Source organism: Diabrotica virgifera, chromosome 9 (genome assembly GCF_917563875.1).
Source record: "Diabrotica virgifera virgifera chromosome 9, PGI_DIABVI_V3a".
NCBI classification, from domain to species: domain Eukaryota; kingdom Metazoa; phylum Arthropoda; class Insecta; order Coleoptera; family Chrysomelidae; genus Diabrotica; species Diabrotica virgifera.
Window position 1 is genome coordinate 39,211,645 of NC_065451.1, and position 19,476 is coordinate 39,231,120.

A 19,476-nucleotide genomic window follows, 5' to 3' on the forward strand; every position below is an offset into this window, starting at 1 on the left:
AAGGTTTTTGCTTTTGTTGGTTGGACAACTAAGTACTTTCATGACAGCATATAGTTCGGCTGTGAAGATGTTAGATAAACAATGATGCTATAGTAATATGGAAGACGGTAGGTAGCTATAACTTCGTTGGTGGTAGTCACAGACGAACCAACTTGATCTTCGAGTTTAGAAGCATCTGTGTAGATGATTGAGTCATACTATTTGGTGTGGATGAGTTCGAAGAAGGATGACTTTAGGGCGGAACTAGGGGTTTCTTTTTTGTTATAATGTGTTGATAGACTGGTACTTATAGTGGGCAACGTTATTGTCTATGGTGGAGTGTTAGAATATGAGATTGGAGTAGTAGTTCGTAAGTCTATGTTACCTACTAGTTCTTTAAGAATTTGAGAAGCTGGTTTTACTGTTCTGGGTTTGTTTACTATTGTTTGTTTGGTATAGTTGATTAACCCGTTGACTGGATTATTTGGATCAGCTGATGCTTTGACAAAGTATGAAAAAAAAATTGCTGACGGCGAATATGAGTAGGTGGTTTGTTAGCTTCGACTTGAATACTTTTAATGGGACTAGATCTAAACGCAACAAGACATATTCGAAAAGCGTTGTTTTGGATGATATTGAGGCAATTTAGTTGTGAATTGGGAGCTGACATGTATAATATACTTCCATAGTCTATTTTTGAACGAATTAAAGATCGGTAAATTCTCAGCAACATATCTTCATCTGTTCCCCACTGATGATGCGCTGGTGATTTTAAGATATTTATTATTTTAAGACAGGTACCTTTTAATTCTTGAATATGATATCTCCAAGATAACTTTTTATCAAAGATTACACCTAAAAACTTTTGTTGATGTACTTCTTGTGGTGGGGTTCCATTTAAGGTTAAATTAATTAAGTTGGGATTATATTTTTTACTGAAATGAACTATTTTAGATTTTTTTGATGAAAATTTAAATCCTGTTCCTTTTGACCAACTGTGGATATCATTTAAAGCAGTTTGAATTAAGGCGCAAGTGGATGATGTGGTTTTGCCTTGAGAGAAAATTACTTCATACAGAATGTACTTAATGGCTATTGCCAAAAATAAAAAGATTGTCATTGGAAAAATTCTTTCATCTGTTGAAGCATTTACCCAGCATTTAAAAAGGGTATATTTACAAACACAAATTTGGCTGCATGGAAAGGACAGTAACATGAACAAAACCGATTGGGGATGGAAATTAAAAAATAATGTATTAATTCCAGTTAAAATTGTGATAGTTTTATTTTATTTTTTTAATATCGATGTAATAATGTAAAGTTACAATTTTTTATTGTTTTTAACATAATTGTAAGAATGTAAAAGTGCATACAGAGAGTGGATCACTGGACAAACTCTCTCTCACGACATTGTACCAATCAACATGTATGCTTATTGTTATTATATGATGCAACAGATTGCAAAATAAGCATTAAACAAAAAAAAATCCAGTTAGAATCACTCAGCCACCTGGTTCTCCCAACATTTTAAATTTAATATTCTGTAGTTGTAAGTCAGACTGCGGCAACTCATGCGGGTGCAGGAAGCATGGGTTAGTTTGTAATTTAGCCTGCAAAAATTGTGCAAGCTCTGATTGCACAAATATTGCATTGGAGTCGAGAGAGGAAGGCAATAATGAAGAAGAAGATGATACTGATGAAGAAAATGAATTTTAAAGATAAATTACGATAAATTTTGTAGAATGAACTTTTTTAACCATAAATATATTATAATAATAAAAATTTATGTTTATTTACAATAAAAATACCACCCTTTTCGATCACTATAGTTACATCGAAGAAAATAGATTACCCCAAAAACCCCCGAGTAACGAGTTTAAACTAATTATATGATAAATTACCATAATACTCCAGAGAAAGACGTTTATTACACCCGCTGCAGCCACCAGGTACTTTGCACACTCTCGCCGACCTCATATTCATTTTCAGCGACCCTAAAAACCCCCCGAGTTACAAGTTTGGGCAAATTATTTAACAAATTATCAAAATACTCCAGAGGAAGACGTTTATTACACCCGCTGCAGGCACCAGGTAATTTGCAAACTCTCGCCGACCTCATATTCGTTTTCAGCGACCCCAAAAACCCACGAGTAAGAAAATTGAGTCAGTTTTTCCCACTATTTACCGAATTGCATTTTTAAAATGTATTTTTCTAATGCCAAATGCAATTTCAGATTTCTTATTCATTACATTAGTTCACAAAATTTCCTGACATTCTCACGAATCCAACGCACCAATCCGCATTAAAATCCGTCTTACTGCAAAACAATCGACACTTCAATCCTTCAATGCCTCGACTAATAGGGAAAAATGCAACGTCTATAGACGTTGTGTCACATTACATCAATGGAAATTGGACGTCTATAGACGTTCTGTCCGTCAAGGTGTTAAATAAAATTTGGAGAACAGAAGAGCTACCCAGAGAATGGACTTATTATGGAATGGACTTAATGGAATGGCTTAATTGTAAAAATTCCTAAGAAGGGCGACACATCCAAATGTGAAAATTTGAGACCGAGCATTCTGCTATGGACCACAAGCAAAATAATGACCCAAATCATGCTTAAAAAAATGAAAGATATTTGATAAAGTCATTAGAGAAAACCAAGCTGGATTCCGGGCACGAAGATCCTGAATTGACCACATTTGTACGATGAGAACGATTATACAGCAATCATTAGAGTGGCAGAATAAACTTTATGTGAACTTTACAGACTTCGAGAAATTTGATCGTGTAGATCGCAAAGCCTTATGGAAATTATTAGAGAAATTCGAAATACCTCCCAAGTATCATCATAATGATAATTAACACAATTGATTACAATCAACTGATTGACGTACGAATGAGGGGTGTTGTAATTTGAGGGTTCTCAAGGAGACTTAATTATAATCAACTTCTTGATTAGCGTTCGAACAACCGGCCCTAAAAATTTTATTTATTGGACATTATTCGTATAATTACAGATATTATAAATATTACAGATGGAAATTATCTACTAGTTATTACAATTTAATCAAAAATTCACTTAAGAAGTATTTATTGAAGCTTTTATTTGTCATTGTAGAGTTTTTGAACCCTCTCTCCCTCTCTCTATGACCTGTAGCTTTAAGCGGAGTAAAGGGCGCTTTGCGTGTTTCTTAGCCGGTATAGCTAATATTGGTTGATTGACTAGGTCAAGGAACTCCTTAGTCACTATTTGCTATGAAGGCATTTCGTCAGGCCTCTTATTTATTTTTGTTTGTTAACATCTTGCATTCACTTCTATTTTCAGATTTATTTTTTACTTCTCCCCAACTTAGTCCTACCGATTCGTATTCTTTCCTAACACTGTTTTTCCAAGTATTGCCTAGCCTTCCCTTTCTTCGTTTACCCAATACCCAAAGGCTCGTACTCAAGTCCTTGTTTCGTTACATTGTTTGAATCTTTCCTAAGCGTGTGTCGAATCCATTTCCATTTTCTTTTCATTATAGATTCAAGAACGAGTTCTTGCCTTGTTTATTTCCATAATTATGTGTTTGTAATTTTCTGTGGCCAGTATAATCTAAGTATTTTTCTTAGAGATTTGTTTATAAGCTTTTGTACCTTACCTATATCTTGTTTTTCGTTTTCCACGCTTCAGCACCGTATTTTTACACAGCTATTAAAAACTCCAGTCTTTTTGTTTCTTGTTAACTCGCTTGGATGAATTTTGGATAGCGAGTTAAAGGCTCATTGAGCTTTAATTATTATGTTTTGGATGTCTGCTTTTATTCCATCATCTTTCTGTATAACAGCTCCTAGATATGTGCATTTTTCTACTTCTTTGACTTCCTCCTCATCCAACTTAATTTTGTCATTTTCTTCTTTAACCTTGCGTACAGTAAAACCTCGATAGAACGGACCTCTATTTAACGGACTTCGGATATAACGGACAAAAAATCAGATCAAATGTAAAAAAAAAATTGAATGCAAAAAAATATAAAAAATCGAATTCTAGAAGGAAAAACATCAAGGACAGGATCTCGGCATTGCTTTGTGCTAACGCCGATGGATCGCATGGATGGACTACTAGCGTGCTTCACAAAACTGTGCACGCAGTTCGCCGGTGCAGGTTGTGTCTCCCTTAGGATCAATTTGGGCCGGCGCTAATTGTTGGTAAATCTCGTAAACCTAAAGTTGTCAAAGATATAATCATCAAAAGGCATCATCTGCCCGTTTCATATTATAGTTTTAAAAGGGCTTTGTTCACCTCAGATATTTTCAAAAATTGGTTTTTAAAGGATTTGTACCTGCAGTGAGAAAATTTCAAGAGAAGAAACTGGTAATACCGCCTAAAGAGGTGAAATGTTTATTGATTTTAGACAAAGCTCCTGCTAATCCCCCTGAAAGTATTCAAAATTCAGAAGATGGTAATTTTAATTGTATGTTTTGCCAAAAAATACATCGCTTATTCAACCCACGAATCGGTGAATAATTTTGTCAACCAAATGACTATATTGCAGAAAGTTTTTAGATAAAGTAGAAAAATAAAAAAAAACATAGCGAACAAAACGTTATTCCTGTTTTAACTTACATACCGATTTGTACGCTGTATCTAAATACTACAGTACCTACATAATTAAAAAAAAATTTGATTGATTTTAAACCTATTTTTATACAATGGACTTTCGGCTTTAACGGACATCCCGTCCCCCCAATTAGTCCGTTATATCGAGGTTTTACTGTATTTCCGTTCTTATCATGTTTAATTTTAATCCGACTCTGTTAGCCGTGCTTGATAGTTTTTTCAATTTGTTCTTCATCTGTTGCTTGTTTTGTGTCATCAAGCATACATCATCCGCGAATTATAAATCTTCCAGTTTTCTTGTCATATTCGATGTTATCCTCGTTTTTCCATCTTTCACTTTCCACATTATCCAGACCATAATTAATGCAAATAGCATCAGCGACAATATGCATCCCTGCCTGACGCCTGTTTCTATTTTTACGTTTTCGTTTATCATTCCAATATGTTCTATTTTTTTCTTGGTAGTCTTCATAAAATATTTTGATCAGGTTGACGTATTTTTCTGGTATTCCATATATTTTTAGTATTTTTCACATACTTTTTTGGTCTTCTCTATCGAAAGCCTTTTCAAAGTCCACAAAGCTGACGCATATCTTCTTTTGGTATTCAGTAGCCTGTTCGAGGATAATTCTTAGGGTACGATCCAAGATATGCATGATCCAAGGTAGAACAGTTTGGCTTTGCTTGGTTGTCTCTTAATTTTTTATCGATTTCTGGTTTTAATCTTTCTAGCAATACATTTTTGAAACTGTAGATAATAGTGTTATTTTCCTCCAATTATTGCATTTGTTGAGTCCTCATTTTTAGGCAATTTCAGAATTATCTCTTCGTTCCAATCTATGGGAATCTATTCTTTAGCCCATATTTCTTGAAACAACTCCACTAACCCATTGTACTTCAACTGTTAGTAGTTCTGCTAGTATCTATATTGTCGATTCCTGTTGTTTTTCTGTTTTTCAATTTCTCTGTTTTTATTGTGTTTTTGTGAAAATCTCATTTGCTGTTCAGATGTTTTTAAAAGTCTTTAACCTTTTTACAACTTTTTTAAAATTTAAAATTTAACTTCCGACCAGCTTACAAAAAAATGACATGATGATTTTTTTCAACACAAAAATGAAAATTCGATATAAAGATAGTTGAAATATATTATCCCGGGGTTTTTGAGATCGTTGAACAGCGAAGCTGTAAAAAGTACCTGGTGCCGGTATCTACATCGATCATCTTGAAGTTTTCTGGAAATTCATTATGAAAATAGTTGAAAGGACCCAGCAACACTCCTTATGGAAAAGTGGTCTCGGTTAAATTTAACGAAACTTTGGTCAGTAATAGTTCTCAGTGACTAGATTAAAAAAGTCCTTGGCACCTAGGTCTGAAAAACTATTATTCTGGAGCTACAGCCTTCTGAAGTTCTTAAATTCGGGTAATCGGTTTACGGTAACTGCACTAATTCATGGTCAAGTGAATGAAAATATCTATTATTGAAAGAAGACACTGCCGCACTACACGCATATATGCATGAAGAAAATGAATCTGTCTTTTTTCAGTTTCTATTGAAAATTCATTTTCAATCGCAAATAACTCGAAAAGTTATTGACTTGAGTTAAGTACTTAAAAAACTCTATAGAACTAAAGTTGCTTAGAATTAGTCAATTTAGTCATTTTCGGAATTAAATGAGCATTTTTCACCCCCGAGAAGGGGGTGACTGTCACTCCTCATGTAAAAACAACCAACGGCACAAATTCAATTTTGAAGTGGAGGGTAACTAGAACCTAAATCAAAATTTTCATGCAATCCGAAGTTGGCCCTGAAAATTGCACGGTGTCGCCGTATTTCCCGTTCATTTACGGGGCTAATAGTCCAAAAGGCAGCGCTGAAAAATATCTTTGAATTTACTAAAGCTAGATTTTTCACAATTGATTACTGTGATTATGCAGAGAAACATACTGCGGTCGGTCAAGCGAAACGTGGAACAGGGGTTACTGAGAGGGTATCAAAGTTGCATTCCTACGAAGGTAATTAAATCCATTTACTAAGGCTTAAAATCAGTACACACATTCTAAATTATATATAAATAAAAGTTATTATAGTCGGTCAGCTGTATGACGGGACAGAGCCGGTCGGTCGGCCCCAGTGAATGTACAGGGTTATTCACTACATTTTGACCCCCTTGTAAACTGCTTTATTTACAGAATTAGAAAAAAATATAAAATAAAAAAGTTATTCGATTTTTTAATTATGCTTTTTTGACATATATATCGTACTAGTGACATCATCCATCTGGGCGTGATGACGTAATCGACTATTTTTTTAAATGAGAATAGGGGTCTGTGCTAGCTCATTTGAAAGGTTATTCAATTCTCTCTACAGTATCGTAAACATTAAGATCATTATTTACACAGGGTGTCCAAAAAAATTTTTGAATTATTAATTAAACAATTAATTTAATTATAAAATTTATTTTTGGACACCCTGTACAATTAATCATGTTAGTTTTTATATTACTGAATAGGGAATTGAATGACTTTTTAAATGAGCTAGCACTCGATCCCTATTCCGAGTTAAAAAATAGTCGATTACGTCATCATGCCCAAATGGATGACGTCACTAGTACGATATATGTCAAAAATCTTAATTTAAAAATCGAAAAACTTTTGTATTTTACATTTTTTTCTAGTTCTGTAAATAAAGCAGTTTACAAGGGGCTCAAAATATAGTGAATAACCCTGTACACTCACTGGGGCCGACCGACCGGCTCTGTCCCGTCATACAGCTGACCGACTATAATAATTTTTATTTATATTTAATTTAGAATGTGTGTACTGATTTGCAGCCTTAGTAAATGGATTTAATTACCTTCGTAGGAAAGCAACTTTGATACCCTCTTAGTAACCCCTGTTCTACGTTTCGCTTGACCGACCGCAGTATGTTTCTCTACACTGTCTACATAATCACAGTATTCAACTGTAGTCTGGGCAGATTATCGGAGAACAGGCCATTTTTGAGAAAAGTTATTTACCAGCAATTTTATTGCTGGAATCGAATCTTATGATTGTATATTATATTATTAATATAGGTATGCAAAAACCGCAGATAGTGTGCTACTTTTTATAAACAAAATGACGCCCGAAAATTGTGTTTTTTTTTCAATGTTTGCTCTATAGCTCCAAAGATTTTAACTTTACGCCAAAAACACCCAAATAAAAATTCACCGTCATTAAATTCTACATAGAGACATCTTTTTCATGATTTACTTCGACGAAAATAGATAAGTAACTGTTTATCAATAATGAAATAACTTGGTAGCATAAAAACTTTTTCGTATAGATCATAATTCCAGAAGCCGATAGAAATTGAATGAACAGTTTAGCAAGAATTGAATTGTTCATTAAAAATTTACGGTCACTATAATAACCACAATAACTATGATACCTAAGAATAACTACGATTTTTGTATAAAAAGACACAGTACCTATCTAATGCACTTTACAGAATTAAACTGGGACTATTTTAGCGGCTTCCGGAATATTTTAAAATTATAAAATAAATTTTGGCTTATAAACAAATAGAAAATCTCGGGAAATATTAAATCACGAAAACGATATTGGAAAAAAGCGGCAGAACGCTTCTTTTAAAAGAAAAAACGTTTAACTATGATGAGTGGTTCCTGAGATACAACCGGTCAAAGTTGACCGGCATTTACGGCAAAGATATAAACAATAGGATTATAATTTTTGAACCATCACCTTTTTATTTTTATCCTCTTTCTTCACACCAATTTTCATATTTTTAAAATAATCATAACATACATTATTATAATAAAAACGATATTACGAGTGAAAATTGTCAAAAATAGCAAAATTACAATCAAAAATTAGGTTGGAGAAAATGTAATCTCAAACTTCAATATCGGTATACCTACGTTAAAAAAATGCATTTTCTCGGCTTCACATGGAGCAATTTTCTTCATTCTTTTTTTTTGTTCCCAAGTAACTCGAGTGGAGCCATCTAACTAACTCATTATTAAATGTCAAAGTTGCTTTTGTTTTGTTATAATAAATTAATTTATTTATTATAACAAAATTTTTAATTTGTGTAAATAAAGATTGTTCAAATAATTATACAGCTTTCAAATCAGAATATTTGTGTTTTTAACGTTAAAAGGTACACTTGTAGTTAGTTTATCTAAAAAAAGTCTGCAACTGGAAAAAATATGTAGTTTTCTTTTCTTATAAATAAATTAATCTATTATGTGACATACTAGGTTTTAAGTTATTCGTATTTCGCGCGGTGTCACTGCCCATTGTTGACAGCAGTGACCATCCCACTACTCTGTAACAGTATATAAGACAATTGTAACCTGTATTCGACCTGCAAGACACACAAGAAGACTCTCATTCACACTTACAAGACCTTTATTCGACCCGTCATGGAGTACAAATCATGTATCTACTCACTTTGTTCAAGACAAAAACAAGAGAGGTTGTTGAGAGCAGAACGTAGAATCTTGCGTAGATGTAACTATGAGCACTGGCGATATCCCTCTAACGAAATCCATAACATCTCGAACACCCCCAAAATCACCGAGAGAATAAACTCTCTGAACAGGAACTTCACAATCAAAGTAATCAACGGCCCCCCTTCCGACACACAAGAATCTCTCAAATGTTCCTGTTCATCTTCCGGCCACGTACTCCACCGAAAGCCCAAACGCAAAAAGATTCATGTACCGTCCGCTCTAATGCAAACATGCATTGACGAACTCCCGGTGGAGTACGAAAATATCCTCGAGGCTACCCCGTTAGCCTACCGTACCCACCTCTAACATTACCTCTTCCCTACCCCGAACAGGGAGAAGTTGGTTTTTTGCGGTTTCCCAACTTCATTGCACAATTATACCTGTTCGTCCCAAGAAAATAGCCGCAACTATTTTCTCCACTCGAACGCACTCTGTCCACGCTGCGCTCAAAGCCACCTCCTGACCGCCGACGAGGGACGCAGGTTCGCCTGTCGTTGTACAATGGTTTCTAGGGAGACTGGTCGAGAGCAAAGCACGGACAGTACACGTAAATGTCTATGGAACCAACAACAATCCATCAAACTTTCTTCTCTGTTGACTTCTTAGCCTTCTGGACACCACCGTCCGGCATAACCCAGGATCCAAGAACACCAGGACACGGCGCTCGCCCCAGTGTGTTTTTCGGACTGTTTGCTTTTGCTGCCAACACTATACATTCACCTCAAACCCTGAAGAGGACAAAATCCTAAACGGGGAAGCACATTGAACGCATTTCTTCTGAACATTATCCAGACAAGCAAATCAAACAATGTTGTTGTTGTATTCGACCTCTTGTATGTTACTTCAACTATACAATAAAAATAGTCCGTTCATGTCCGGCTTTTATTTAAAGTTGTAATGTCTCGAGCACGTGTCAGCTGAGTAGCTAGCGCTGATACATTACATTGGCGACGAGGATAAACTCTTACTTACGGCCACACGTGTAAAAAATACGTAGTGAAAAACGTGTAAAAAATAGTGAAAAAGTGTAAAAATTGCTGAATCGGCATGTGGTCAATTACGCGAGTTCTGTTTGAAGAGTTCAAACTGGTCAATTTTCAAAGCGCGGCTAGGAAACTATTTCGCAGCAAACGGTATCAAAGTCAATACGGAAGCAGAGAAGATGAGAGCTATTTTATTAAACGCTTTAGAAGAGGGCGTATATCAGCTTATTTTCGACCTGGTAAGTCCTGAAAAACCAGAAGAAAAAACGTATAATCAGCTTCTTGCTACATTGGACGGGTATTTCAAACCACAGCAGAGTCCGTTTGCAGCGCGATTTAAATTTTATAGTGCCATAAAAGACGTGACCGAATCGGCGAGTGAGTGGGCTGCACGCTTAAGGACAAGGACACACCAGGCGGCGCACGTCGATTCGACGTCGAGGCAGCGTAAAACACATGGCGCGGTATAACAGCGGCAGCGATGCTACGATTTAAAGTATTTGTATTTCGCTGTTGCCAAATTTATTCGCGTGTTGGCTGCTGTACGATAAGATGTCTGAAAGTTATGACGATTTGTCTTTTGTAATAAATACAAGTTTATTTTATCTTAGATTAAAGAAAAAAAGAAACGCAGATATTGGATACATCCGATCATAACGGAACGAAATTATAAGGGATTTTTTACACATTATATTAACTAAATTAATATAATAAAGGCCCAGAGATGTTTTTTAATTTTACAAGAACGTCTAAATAATCTTTTCAGGAGTTATTAGTGAGTATTAAAAAGCCGTGTTCAAGAAATAACACCGTTATGAGGGAAAGCATATCACCTAAGAAAAACTATTTATAACGCTAAGAGGCATTCCATTCTGTACGCCACCGAGAAAATGCAGGTGTTAAATTGATTAAAAAAAATATTTAAATTAAAGCCAAAGTACGTATCGAGAAAGACGAAAACCAGACTATACAAAACCGTAATAAGAGCAACAGCCACCTACGGATGTGAGACATGGGTGCTAAATAAATCAAAAGAAAAAAAGATATAGAGTTGAGAACGGAACGTGCTAAGAGCTATTTTCAGGGGAAAGAATACAGATACAGAAGACGGCTGGCATAGAAGCACCAATCAAGAATTAAGGATGCTTTACAAGGAACCAAGTGTAACAAGATACACAAAGTCATAAAGAATCAGGTGGGCAGGTCATGTCGAGGGGATGGATAAGAAAAGAATGCCAAAGATGGTACTGCACAGAAGACCATTTGGCACTAGGAGACGAGGTAGACCAAGAAAAAGACGGCAAGAAAGTTTCAGGAAGGTCTAGTATCGATGGAAATTACACACTGGAAAGAGGAGCTGAAAAATAGGATATAGTGGAGAACATAGTGGAGAACCATAGTTCAGCAATTTTTAAATAGACATCAAATAAAATTATATATAAATTATTAGCATAAACTGTATTATCTAAAATTGTAAATACAAGGCCTGTAGAGCATAAAAAATAAAATAATAAATAAATAAATAATAATACATAAGGTCTTTTCATTAATTAATTTTTCTACATGTGTATTTCCCATCACAAAAACACGATCTGACAACACTCACTACAGAATTCGCTAGAAAACAGCTGAAACGTCTGTGTTGCACCACGATACACGCATTTATGATATGCCGTCGAAGTCATAAAACCGATTGGCGGTGGATGGATTCCAGGATATGTCGCCAGAGAACCGCTGCATCGAAAATTTTAAGAGCGTCTGGTGTGTGTTACTGCATCAAAGTATAGTAAGGGATGCGTCGCTATCGACATCTCAGCGGGGGTTCAGTCGACGTACGCCGCCCCGTCTGTGTTACCTCTAAAGAGGATTAGCGGTAGGCTGTGAGTTCGGCAGCGAGTTAAAAGTATGCCTAAGAGGTAACACAGACGGGGCGGCGTACGTCGACTGAGCCCCCGCTGAGATGTCGAAAGCGACGCATCTCTTACTATACTTTGATGCAGTAACACACACCAGACGCTCTTAAAATTTTCGATGCAGCGTCTTTCTGGCGACATATCCTGGAACCCATCCACCTCCAATCGGTTTTATGACTTCGACGGCATATCATAAATGCGTGTATCTTGGTGCAACACAGACGTTTCAGCTGTTTTCTAGCGAATTCTGTAGTGAGTGTTGTCAGATCGTGTTTTTGTGATGGGAAATACAGATGTAGAAAAATTAATTAATGAAATTCAGATGAGACCAGCTATTTGGGATATGCGTATTGATGAATATTCAAACAGAATAATAAAAAAACAGGCCTTATTTATTATTTTATTTATTATGCTCTACAGGCCTTGTATTTAGAATTTTATATATAATTTATATATAATTGTATTTGATGTCTATGTAAGAATTGCTGAACTATGGTTCTCCACTATATCCTATTTTTCACCTCCTCTTTCCAGTGTGTAATTTCCATCGATACTATACCCTCCTGAAACTTTCTTGCCGTCTTTTTCTTGGTCTACCTCGTCTCCTAGTCCCAACTGGTCTTCTGTGCAGTACCATCTTTGGCATTGTTTCCTTATCCATCCCCTCGACATGACCTGCCCACCTGATTCTTTATGACTTTGTGTATCTTGTTACACTTGGTTCCTTGTAAAGCATCCTTAATTCTTGATTGGTGCTTCTATGCCAGCCGTCTTATGTATCTGTATTCTTTCCCCTGAAAATAGCTCTTAGTACGTTCCGTTCTCAACTCTGTTTTATTTAGCACCTATGTCTCACATCCGTAGGTGACTGTTGCTCTTATTACGGTTTTGTATATTCTGGTTTTCGTCTTTCTCGATACGTACTTTGGCTTTAATTTGAATAATTTTTTTGTTAATATTAATTTGTGAAACATCACTATTTCCCAATAGATGGGGTACAATAGAGGGGCATCAATTTAACACCTGTATTTGCTCAGTGGCGTACCATAGAATGGACAGCCTCTTAGCGTTATAAATAGTTTTTCTTAGGTGATATGCTTTCCCTCATAACGGTTTTATTTCTTGAACACAGCTCTTTAATACTCACTAATAACTCCTGAAAAGATTTTTTAGACATTCTTGTAAAATTAAAAAACATCTTTGGGCCTTTATTATATTAATTTCGTTAATATAATGTGTAAAAAATCCCTTATAATTTCGTTCCTTTATGATGGGATGTATCCAATATCTGCGTTTCTTTTTTTCTTTAACCTAGGATAAAATAAACTTGCATTTATTACCAAAGCCAAATCGTCATAACTTTCAGACATCGTATCGTACAGCAGCCAACACGTGACTAAATTTGGCAACAACGAAATACAAATACTTTAAATCGTAGCGTAGCTGCCGCTGTTATACCGCGCCATGTGTTTTACGCTACCTCGACGTCGATTCGACGCGCGCCGCCTGGTGTGTCCTTGCTCTAAGAGACAGATTTTTGTTCGGTTTCGGCAAGGGACCCGTTTTGGACCGACTTATGGAAGAAGAGGTAAGCGCCGATCTCGAAAAAATGGTCAGTTTAGCAGCTTCCAAGATGGCTGCCAGAGAAATACACGAGGAAATGGTAGAGGTTAAGCCAGAACCTCATTAGTTAGAACACACTAGCGCTGATACATTACATATTATAACAAAACAAAAGAAAGTTTGACATTTAATATTGCGTTAGTTAGATGGTTCTACTTGAGTTACTTGGGAACAAAAAAAAAGAATGAACAAAATTGCTACATGGAAAGCCGAGAAAATGCATTTTTTTAACGTATACCGATTTTGAACTTTGAGATTACATTTTCTCCAACCAGATTTTTGATTTAAATTTTGCTATTTTTGGCAATTTTCACTCGTAATATCGATAGTTTTTATTATAATAATATATGTTATGATCATTTTAAAGATATGAAAATTGGTGTGAAGAAAGAGGATAAAAATAAAAAGGTGATGGTTTGAAAATTATGATCCTATTGTTTATATCTTTGCCGTAAATGCCGGTCAACTTTAACCGGTTGTCTCGCAGGAACTACTCATACAATTAAACGTTTTTTCTTTTAAAAGAAGCGTCCTGCCGATTTTTTTCTAATACCGTTTTCATGATTAATTTAATTTAGTATTTCCCGAGATATTTTATTTGTTTATAACCCAAAAAATTGTTTATAATTTTAAAATATTCCTGAGGCCGCTTAAATAGTCCAATTTCAATTATGTAAAGTACGTTAGATAGGTACAGTGTCTTTTTATATAAAAATAATAGATATTCTTATGTATCATAATTAATATGGGTATTATAGCGACGGTAATTTTTTAATTAACAATTCAATTGTTGCTAAACTGTTCATTCAATTTCCATCGGACTTTGGAATTATGATCTACACGAAAACAGCTTTAATACTGCCAAGTTATTTAATTATTGACAAACAATTATTTATCTAAAATTTTAGTTGAAAATTAAAGATTTTGTTGGGAAAACCCGCATTTTCCGGGAAAAGTTTTCGTTGAAGTAAATCGGGAAAAACACGTCTCGATGCAGAATTTTATTATGGTGAATTTTTATTTGGGTATTTTTGGTGTAAAGTTAAAATCTTTGGAGTTATAGAGCAAAAATTAAAAAAAACACGATTTTCGGGCGCCATTTTGTTTATAAAAAAGTAGCACACTATCTGCGAACTTTGCATACCTATATTATTAATATATACAATCATAAGATTCGATTCCAGCAATAAAATTGCTGGTAAATAACTTTTTCTTGTATTTTGCTAATTAGCCCAGAGTAGGTACTTTGAAAAATCTAGCTTTAGTAAATTCAAAGAGATTTTTCAGCGCTGCCTCTTGGACTGTAGGGTAGGAGCAGGGCCGGCGATAACGGGCCTGCAAGGGATACACTGCAGGCGGGCGCCCCTGTTTGGTGGGCGCTAGAATGAGTTTTTTTCTGCTGGTGTTATGCAAAATATTAAAATAAAAAAATTCATTTTTTAAATGTGGTTTAAATTCCTCATCCTCATAATACTTTAATCTGTGTTTGTTAGTTTTGCATATCACACATGTAAAATATATGTACAAAAATATGCAATGCCACATAGAATTCGTACCATGTAGTTATATAATTTATTGGCCAAAAGTATCATAATTCAACCAAATAACTGTGCTCTTTAATGATAATGCTTTGTTTATTTTCTTCAAATTTCTTGTAAGTTGTTAGTTTTGAATCAGCAGTTATAAGAGGAAATGAATGATTTCTAGTAAAATAAACAAGATTGTGATAAATACTGTTTTCTTGCATCCTAAGTATTATGTACCTATTACCTAATAATAGGTATCAAGTTAAGTGTTAATCCCATAAAGACATAATATTTTTTAAAATAGACCTTTTACATACAATTTAGTTTAGAGCTCTTTAGATTTAGTATTATTTCATATGATTATAGTACAGAATAATTTTTCAGTTGTACTCAACAGTTAAACAATCTAGCCCTGCATTCAATTAATATAAACTTACATTTGTTAAGTACCCAGTACTATTATTAAATTCCGGTTTCACGTTACTGCAGAAGCATAGTCTTGAGGTTTTCACGTTATGTATTATTTTTATTTAGTTAAATAAAAATGGATTCAAAAAAAATATATGAGGCACAAATCGAAAAAGAAAAGCCGAAAAAGAAGAAATGACAAAAAAAAAACAATCTAATTTTCTTAACCAATTTCTTAAGAAAGTTAAAGTGAAGTTGTTTTGTCCACTCCAGGTTATGGGCGGTCAGATAAGTACTAGGTACCACTCCAGGTTAAGCAGTGTGACCGGTTTGATCTTCGGACATGAGGGTCCCGCTGTTCCATCAAAACACACATTGTCCCCGAGGCTGGGGTTGTACGAGTATCTGTGTGTATGTGTGTGTTTGGCGGGGGGGGGGGCGCCTGTGCTAGTTTTGCTGGCAGGCACCTTATACCCTAGCGCCGGCACTGTGTAGGAGTTTGTTATTCATCGCAGATTAAATAAAGGATAATATATCGGACGACACTGCTAAATATTTGAACATAATTACTAAGATATTTATAAAGTCAAGTTTAGGAACGTGATTAAATCAAATGCAATTATTTTTTTCCCATATCAAGGTATTAGTTTCCCAAAGTACTAGCGACTTTACCAGACATGCAATTCTATTTTGTGTTGATTGTTATAAGTGTTTGCCCCCCTGGGATGTTTTTGGACAAATCTAACAGAACTGAAAAATTGGTGTGTAAAATAATTTATTTATTAAGCTCAACAGGCTTTCTAGGCCTATGGCTTAAATGTTCCTAATTACATTTCTAATTACATTTTATTTTAATCTTATATAGTCCATTGAAATGTTACCTTTTTTAGGCCATACCTTGCATTTGTTAGAGGAGTCAATTTTATTTTTTTAGTATGTAGGGGGATCAGTAGAAGCTTAAGTTCAAGTTTTTTAGGTCGCCACCCTCGTCACCCGGCCGCCGTCTTGGAAAACGGGTTCAAAGGGGTTTCGCGCCATGTCTTGTAAACTACCAACCCTAGGGAAAATTTAATAAAACATAAAGTGTAGCAAATTAAATTTTCTACAATTTTGTTTTCATTACTTTTTATCATGAAGTGACCAACAAAAAAGATATAAACAAAAATAAGTGAAATTTTTTTCACAAGTTTCCTTTTGGTGATTATAACTTTTTTTCAGTTCATTTTACATTAAAATAACATTATAGCAATTTTGTAGAGGGTTTTTCAGCGAACAATTTACACTCTAAAGGTGTTTAATCCTATTTATTTATTTAGGTTTTACAGCGCTCCAAACTTGACCAGATTCTCGAATGCTCGTAGGGATACAATAAAAACAAAACGTTAGGCTTAGTTTTATATCTTAATAAACTGCTCGTCAAGTTAGGGATATAGAAAATTCTGCTGAAATTTTATAGTCGATTTTTTCGTGAACAGATTAACGGATTCCGCTAATTTTTTTTTATTATTTTAGACTTTTCTTTAGTATTTACACAGTTATGCAAAGGTTTACTCAAACTTTTTTTTTTGTACTTACACCGGGTGGAAGAAAAGACATGTTTTTGTTATGTTAAGTTTGAGACGCCCTGTAGGGAGGACGAGGTACAAATGGGAGTATATATCAAAATCGTATTGTAGTCTTATGTCTTGTGAACATTTTGTTTTTTAAATCTCCCTGATATCTTTAGAAATAAAAAAATAGGCGGTTTTGTAATTTAACATGTGTTTTAACCGAAACAAAAGTTTGAGACACCTTGTAGGGAGAAAAAGGCACAAACGTGAGTATACCTCGATATTTTGTTGTAGTCTCATATTTTGTAAATATTTTATTTTTTTAATTTCTCTGATATCTTTAATAACAAAGAAACTAGAGTTTCTTTGAAAAGAAAGAAAACATATTAAAGAGTAATACCGTCTAGTTTCTTTGTTATTAAAGATATCAGAGAAATTAAAAAAATAAAATATTCAAAAAATATGAGACTACAACATAATATCGGGGTATACTCACGTTTGTGCCTTTTTATCCCTAGAAGGTGTCTCAAACTTTTGTTTCGGTTAAAACACATGTTAAAGTACCAAACCTTCTATTTTTTTTTGTTTCTAAAGATATTAGGGACATTCAAACAACAGCATGTTCACAAAACATAAGACTACAATATTATTCTGATGTATACTCACATTTCTACCTCGTTCTCCCTACAGGGTGTGTCAAACTAAACACAAGAAAAACATATTTTTTTCTCCACCTGGTATAAATACAAAAAATAAGTTTGAGTAAACCTTTGCACAACTGTGTAAATACTAAAGAAAAGGCTAAAATAAAAAAATAGCGGAATCCGTCTGTTCGCGAAAAAATCAACTATGAAAATCAGCAGAATTTTCTATATCCCTGACTTTTGACGAGCAGTTTATTTGTTTATTCATATAATTTATTATGATTTTAACATTCCTATGCTATTATTAATTTATTTTTGACCTTTCTCCCCACTATAAAACTTAGAACCCTAAGCATATATATAAAAAAGGCCAAATAAGTTGTTTGAGGACAAATTCGCCGGTCCAGAAGAAGAATGACGCAATCGCAAAATGCAAAATTCTTCAGAAGAGAACGATTTTTAAATATTTAAAATAGGGATTAAATGAATAGTAATCGTCCAGGAGCATCGGTATGGCATTTGTTTTTTGATAACGATGGCTTTTATTTTCATCGATATTGGTTCGAATTTCATTATCTTAATTTAATCGCCTCATTTTCAACCCTAACTATAGTTGCGTCATTATGCATCTGAAACAATGCGTCTGGAGGCGCGAGGTTTTTTCTTGGTACCTATTAGTCCTAATCCAGGACAATTTCCAGGCGAGACAATATTTTTTATAATTATACAGTGTGACAAATCCAAATGGAATAATTCCATTATTTAGTAAACCGACAACTTTAAGGAAAAATCCCGAAATAGATCGATTTTTATTTTTAAATCATGATTTTTTGGCAAATTGAATGATATGAAATAAAAATGTTTAACAGGAAACTAAGCATAATGACTTACGAGTGTAGGGCTTTTCATTCACAGTCATTTGTTTCGAGCTTCTATCATATGTTGTATAATCTGTGTATAATATTAATATCCACGGATTATACGACATAAAATTGACAGAAGCTAGAAACAAATGACAATCGATGAAAAGTCCTATTGAAGAACCCGGTCAACCTAAGAGCGCTGTCAAATTAATATACACTTGAGTCCACGAGTATTTACCCGTGCGTCATTAATACCTATCGAGATAAAACAAATATTTTTTATCTAGTATCATTAGCTTCCACGCATGAAACTAATGACAAACCAGCTACCTCCTGTTACTAAGTAAAAACACATCTTATTTTTATAAACGATCTAAACTCCGTACATTGAAAAGAGATAGGTACAAAAAAGAACGATTGGGGATGTTTTCACATATTTTAAGTACAATTTCTGACGTTTTGGTTTGTTAACTTTTGTGACTGTCAGTTTGTTGAATTTTTTGCTGTTATTTCGTCGATTTTTTTTATTTTAAAATTTTTTACAGTAGGTATACAAACAGTTGTTTTTACAACTAATTTTATATTGGAGTTTCAAATTTTATGGTAAGTTTATGTTATTTTACAATTAATTTTAACAACGTACAAAGCTAACCTCATTGACACAGTTAAGGAATGATTGTGTTTAATGTTCCGCTAAAGTGAATAAAATAATAAAACTTAAATTTGACATTCTATCTATTTGATAACGTCAAATTGTATACTATAACCCGTGATCGGAGTAATACCCACTTTCTGTAACTTGCTGTTGCGTTTAGTAAATTTCCGACTTATTTCGCATGCTTTAAATGATGACACACGGGTAA

The 19,476-nt window shown here is 34.4% G+C and overlaps 1 protein-coding gene across 1 annotated transcript in view; it reads left to right on the top strand.

The window, feature by feature from the left end:
- Positions 1-16,234: 16,234 nt before the first annotated feature.
- LOC114332825 (lipase 3-like) overlaps positions 16,235-19,476 on the top strand; it is a 105,081-nt gene continuing 101,839 nt past the window's right edge. Inside the window, exon 1 of the mRNA XM_028282603.2 lies at positions 16,235-16,317. Within this exon, the coding sequence (XP_028138404.2) occupies positions 16,282-16,317 (36 nt within the window). The 5' untranslated portion in view covers positions 16,235-16,281. The remainder of the gene's footprint in view (positions 16,318-19,476) is intronic.